The sequence below is a fragment of the Sinocyclocheilus anshuiensis genome, unplaced genomic scaffold (assembly GCF_001515605.1).
Source record: "Sinocyclocheilus anshuiensis isolate Anshui unplaced genomic scaffold, SAMN03320099.WGS_v1.1 scaffold330, whole genome shotgun sequence".
NCBI classification, from domain to species: Eukaryota; Metazoa; Chordata; class Actinopteri; order Cypriniformes; family Cyprinidae; genus Sinocyclocheilus; species Sinocyclocheilus anshuiensis.
In genome coordinates, this window is record NW_015547689.1 from 2,432,644 (window position 1) to 2,438,504 (window position 5,861).

Below are 5,861 nucleotides of genomic sequence, written 5' to 3' on the forward strand. Positions count from 1 at the left end.
TAGAGATTTTGTTAAATATATATATATATATATATATATATATATATATATATATAAAAGAATAACATTTATTTGAAATAAAAATCTTTTGTAATATAAAAATGTCCTTACTTTCACATTTGATCAATTTTATGCATCTTTACTGAACTAAAGTATTAATTTCTTAAAAAAAACAAAAAACAACTGAAACCTCAGTTGCTCTATGACTCACCAAAGGATAATTTCTTCATAGGTAAAGCCAAACTTGTCCTCAGAGTGCCCGACATTGCAGAGCAGCTGTATTGGAGACATAAACAAGCATTTATATATTTTACTTGGCAACAAATAGAGACATTGATGACTCTACTTGTTTTCAAATACTCAAACTATTGCTGGAACACTGCAGGGTATTTCACACAGAGCGAAAACACGCCCATGGTCAAAGAGTTGGAGGGTGTTTTTTTCATCCTCAGGTGATTTATACAACTCACAGCATGGTTGACTTGACAAAACCTGTTAGACTGAAAGTGCTCATGATCTGTTAGACTGAAAGGGCTCATGATCTGTTAGACTGAAAGTGCTCATGATCTGTTAGACTGAAAGTGCTCATGATCTGTTAGACTGAAAGGGCTCACGATCGTCTGCTGAAATATGACAATGCTGTCAGTGAACTGATAATTCATCAAATATATACACTGTAAAAAAAATTCTGTAGTTTTTACAAAATAATTTTGGCAGCTGTGGTTACCAGAATAATTTTGTAAAAAATATAGAAAAACTGTAAACACATTTACGGCCAAAAACTGTAAATTTTACAGTATAAAATTTGTAAATGTAATTTACAAACAAGAAAATTTGAATGTAAACCAGTAAATTCAACAATGCACACTGCTATTAAAATCTGTTTTGTACCTTTAACAAGTTTTTACAAAATTTTACAGTTAAAATTGCACTTATTTTTTACAGTGTAGAGAAAAAAAGTTTGTCCTTTTTTTCTACGGTTAGCGCCACCTGTGACAGGTCAGCTAGAAACAAAATAAACGACTCTATAAAATAAAATCACATAAATTGAGCTACATTTCTATATTTTCTGTACTGGTAATCGAAATAGTAATGCCACAGAGCCATCTGAAGTTTCCATCTCTTTTTAAGGCCATTAGACTGGCAAACATGTGCAACTCGCTTTGGCTGCGAACCACAAAACATTCACATATCCTCAGCCTCACACCTTCGGTCTTGTATTGGTTCTGTGGCTTGCACGATCAGGAGATTACATTTGCATGGCTTGCCCTTACCCGGTTTGTGTTAAAATGGAAAACTGATCCAGATACAGCACTTCAGTAATTTGAGAGCATCTGAGCCCGGGGTTATTCCTTAGGTATGCTCAGACGCTTTTATTTTCGGCCAGATCCTGTAAGTGTGGGGCATAAAAACCCTCAGGCCTCGACTGACGGAAATCATAAAGCACTCTGTTTGCTTAATTTTTACCAAACACCGGTAAGTATTCACATGCAGGACTCCTGTGTTGTAATGCTAAACAGATGTACCAGATTGAGCAGGCTGCTACGCATTAGGGATAGGCAGGATTTTCCAACTAGTTTTTTCAACAACCGACTAGTTGATTAGAAGTTAATTATGTTATCTACATTTTTATATATAACAGCTTTAATATTTTTAGCAGCTGTTTCTGTACACACAAATGTCGTGTGCCTGACCCTTATTATTCAGGGGATTCGACTTCACCCAAAAATGAAAATTCGGTTATCGTTTACTCATCCTCAGGTCGTTCCAAACATGTATGCGTTTCTTTTTCTGTGGAATATAAAAGAAGATATTGTAAAGAATGTTGGTAATTAAACAGTTTCGGTTTCCATTGACTTCCAGTGTATTTTTTTGTCCATACTATACAAGTCAATGGGAAGCAAAACTGTTTAGTTGCCAACCTTATTTCTTCACAATTTTTTCTTTTGTGTTCCACAGAACTCTCTTACAGGTTTGGAATGATATGAGTGTGAGTAAATGACAGATCCCTTATCCCTTAACGAAAGTGCACTAACTGTTCAGACAACCTAAAAACTAGTCATATGTGTGCTGTGGATATGTATGTTTTCATATCCCTACAGTGCTTGTTCTGCAGCATCAGAGCAAGAAAACGTTGGGATTTAGGCAGCTAACATCATTGATCCCAGCATTCCCTGGTCCACTGCAACACCTGATCCACTCTTGAGATGACAAACCTTGATGAAGTTGTTCAGGTGGCCGAGTTTGCGCATATTTGAGACTCCTTGCTGTTTGGCCACATTCTGGAGGATCTCTCGCATGTTCTCGGAGGGGTCTGGAAGAAAAGATGATTGAAGAGGTGTGAGGTCATCAGAGAAACAGGGATGGAAACACAAGGATATAATGTTCTGCCTGTAACAGCGTGACAGAAGTAACCGCACCATTTCCGCTATTGGTGTGCTACAACCGCAAGAAGCAGAGAAGTGCTTTATGGGATGGAATCAATCACAGAGCAGTAAAATTAGTAAGCACACAAAAGCAGAGTGTTTTTGCTAGACACAGTGGGACTTCCTGACATCATCTCACTTAACAAATTCTCATAAATAACACCCTGTGCTCAGTTTTGTAAGGAAGTCTTAGCATGCTTCAAGAACCAGTGATAAATGTCCAACAGCGAATCATCAACAGCAGAGAGCTGACATCTCAACATAACCATGTACAATCTATAAAAGTTAAGGAAAACCAGTTTCAGTGCAGACAGAACTTACAGACAAACTAGGCCTATCCATGTAGCAACAATTCGGATATATATCATATACCAGTAATCTAATATAGGATAAACATTTTTGTTAAATTGTGACATGAATATCTAAAAAGAAACCTGGCAACCATTCAGAGCAAGTCTGTGAGAATTCAGATATTTCATTCTCAAATATTTCTTTTCAACAAACAATAAAATAAAAAATGATAGGAAAATGGTCTTTGCTCTAGCAGTTGATGTCCTCTCATATTAGAAAGGTAGTACAATAAAACAAACATTAGTGCTTTATATTGTGCAAAACCAGCTTACATAAAATACAGACATTCAAAGATATTACAAATACTGCACTCTTTACGATTAATTTCCCCCAGCAGTCACACAGGATACATGTTCAGTCATCTGTACCGAAACAAAACAAAATCCACAAATATTCCACAGACTCCCTGTTGCCTTTCATACTGGAACCAAAAACAGTGAAGCTCAGGTCTCGTCTAAATACAGGTAGTCTGCCACTCAAAAGGTTTGGGGTCAATTCTTTTTTAAATTGTGACACTGAAGACTGGAGAAATGGCTGCTGAAAATTCAAAATTCAGCTTTGCCATTTTAGGAATAAAGTACTTTTTAAAGTATACTAAAATAGAAAAAAAGCGCTTTTAAATTGTTATAATATTTCACAGTATTACTGTTTTGCTGTATTTTGTATCACATAAATGCAGTGTTAATGAGCATAAGAGACTTCTTTAAAAAAACATTTTAAAAAATCAACCCCAAACTTTTGAACGATGGTGTTCGTCAGCAGGAATTCATGACTGGAATACAAGTACTGGATTGATACTATCCGAGCTCAGGAACCAAGGCAAACTTTTCTGACCCGAGTTACAAAATCTAGCCAGTTTAGCACTAATGACAACCTCTGGAAGCATCCAGAAAAGGCCATCCTCACAGAGGTCATATGGGAAAAACAGCCTCAAGGGTAACCTATCAGCAAAGACACAATCATGACCCTGCAACAGCTAATGAGCTATTTTCCCCCAACAAAGACACTATGACAAACAATACCAAAAGCTATATTTAGTATAGTTAGTAATACTCCTAATAATACATGTAAATAAATCCATTACAATTTAAAACAAAACAAATCAGCAAAGAATACGCAAGTAAACCGCTTAACCATGTTTGTTATGATCACAAGAGTCAAGATTCCCCTGAATTCACAGTTTGGCCAAGATTTTGTGTTCAGCCCAAAAGACAGACAACTTTAACAGCAGTCTTATTTCTAAATAAAAACTCTGATCTTGTGCCAAGAATAAATCCATTTATATATGTACACAGTGAACTGTGAAATTTTCAGTTAAGATTTTGAATTGTTTGTTGAGCTGTACAGTGAGCATGATCTATATAGTGTCAATCACAGGGAAGTCTGACAGCTCATTTGACAGACCAACAACTTAACAGGATGATGAATCTCATTGCAGAACGAAAAACAATTAATATAATTTCTATAATAGCAGATACATTGACAAATAAAATCACCAGCATTACTACAATAAAAGGTAAAACTTGACAATAAAGTCTCTTTAGCTAAATATTTAGCAAAAACTTTGTTATAAGCAATATATTTGTTAGTGTTTATTTTGTTTGTTATTTAATAAAAATATAACTGCATTATAACATACAAAAATGCAACAATATTAATAGATACCTTTTTAAAATATATTAGTGGAAGTTAAAATTAACATTAACTACGAATAATACATGCTTCAGAAGTTTTTCTCATTGCTAGTCATGTTAACTAATGTTATCGTTAACAAATGAAAAGTCTGTTTTATAAAAAACTATTGAGAAGAATTGCTGCATTAAATTGGACATCAGCCGACATATTATTTTATTTAAAAAAATTATAATAAAATGGTATTACAAAAAAAGTGCATGCTTTCTTGCTGCAGCAGACTGTTGTTTTGGTCCCTCACCCTTTGGACCCTACCGTCCTGCAATGCTGGACTGAAGAGACACATATTATCATGCAACCATTATATAATAATAAAAAGCATTCGACACCTCTAACACCATATGTTTTCTCTGTATTTAATTATTGCATACTTATATACAAGAGCATATATTGTAAACGGATCTATGATGCATGTTGCCTTAGTTTAAGGCTGTGTGTCTCAAAATCTAGTGCAGCAAGCATTTTGGGGCATCATAGTTGGGTTTGGGTTCCCGCGAGGCTGACATTCCAAACAAGCACGATGCCCAGAAATGTTGTCTAAGTAGGGAGTTCACTAGTTTCATCTGACTTACCTCTTGTGAGATCGAGCGGCACATTTTCCTCCCCACTGTCATTCCGACCTGCATATGCAAGATAAAATAAGACACTGAGAAAGGGACGCTTGGGACAGGTGTAGCTGATGAAGACTGCATCATATTATTCTGATGGATCTGTCAATCGGCCGAGCAGAGTAAGCTTAATCTCACCTCGCATCCGTATACTTCGGATAGGACGGCCTCGGATGCTGACCGCCATCTTTACCAGATACATTCACAACACCGGAAACCTCGAGGAATATCGCGAGAACCGGGCTTGAGCAGACTATGGCAAGCCGTTTTAACATTTAATCTATAAACCGCACTAGTATCTAATTTAATGTTACTAGTACTTATTTTTTAGATACTAGTATCTTTTCCATTAAGTACTAGTACTTATTCATTAGCTACTAGTGCTTATTCTTTAGGTACTAGTGTCTTTTGTAAAGTTACTAGTACTTATTCATTAGATTATTTTGTTTAATGTTTTTATTTAGAAATATTAACCATAATAATTATTCGTTTTATTGATATATAAAAACAACATTTTTGGTCAAATTGTGCGGCCCTACATGTACAGCAAACCTGGTGTTTCTTTTTAAATGTTTTTCCAAATAAAGAAAATGCTTGTCTGAAAACCATAAGGTTTGGATTTTGTGTGCCCTGTACAGAATATTAATGTAAAAACATTCACTGTCTGCAGCACCAGTGTGACCTGTACAGAACATTAATGTAAAAACATTCAATATCTGCAGCACCAGTGTGACCTGTACAGAACATTAATGTAAAAACATTCAGTGTCTGCAGCACCAGTGTG

The 5,861-nt window shown here is 35.5% G+C and overlaps 1 protein-coding gene across 1 annotated transcript in view; it reads right to left on the reverse strand.

Moving 5' to 3' along the window:
• Window positions 1–5,279, reverse strand: part of LOC107703559 (rapamycin-insensitive companion of mTOR-like) — a 26,149-nt gene extending 20,870 nt beyond the window's left edge. Inside the window, exons 1-4 of the mRNA XM_016506237.1 lie at window positions 5,216–5,279; window positions 5,042–5,089; window positions 2,217–2,314; window positions 212–276 (exon numbers count right to left, since the gene is read on the reverse strand). Of these exons, the coding sequence (XP_016361723.1) occupies window positions 212–276; window positions 2,217–2,314; window positions 5,042–5,089; window positions 5,216–5,279 (275 nt within the window). The remainder of the gene's footprint in view (window positions 1–211; window positions 277–2,216; window positions 2,315–5,041; window positions 5,090–5,215) is intronic.
• Window positions 5,280–5,861: the final 582 nt, after the last annotated feature.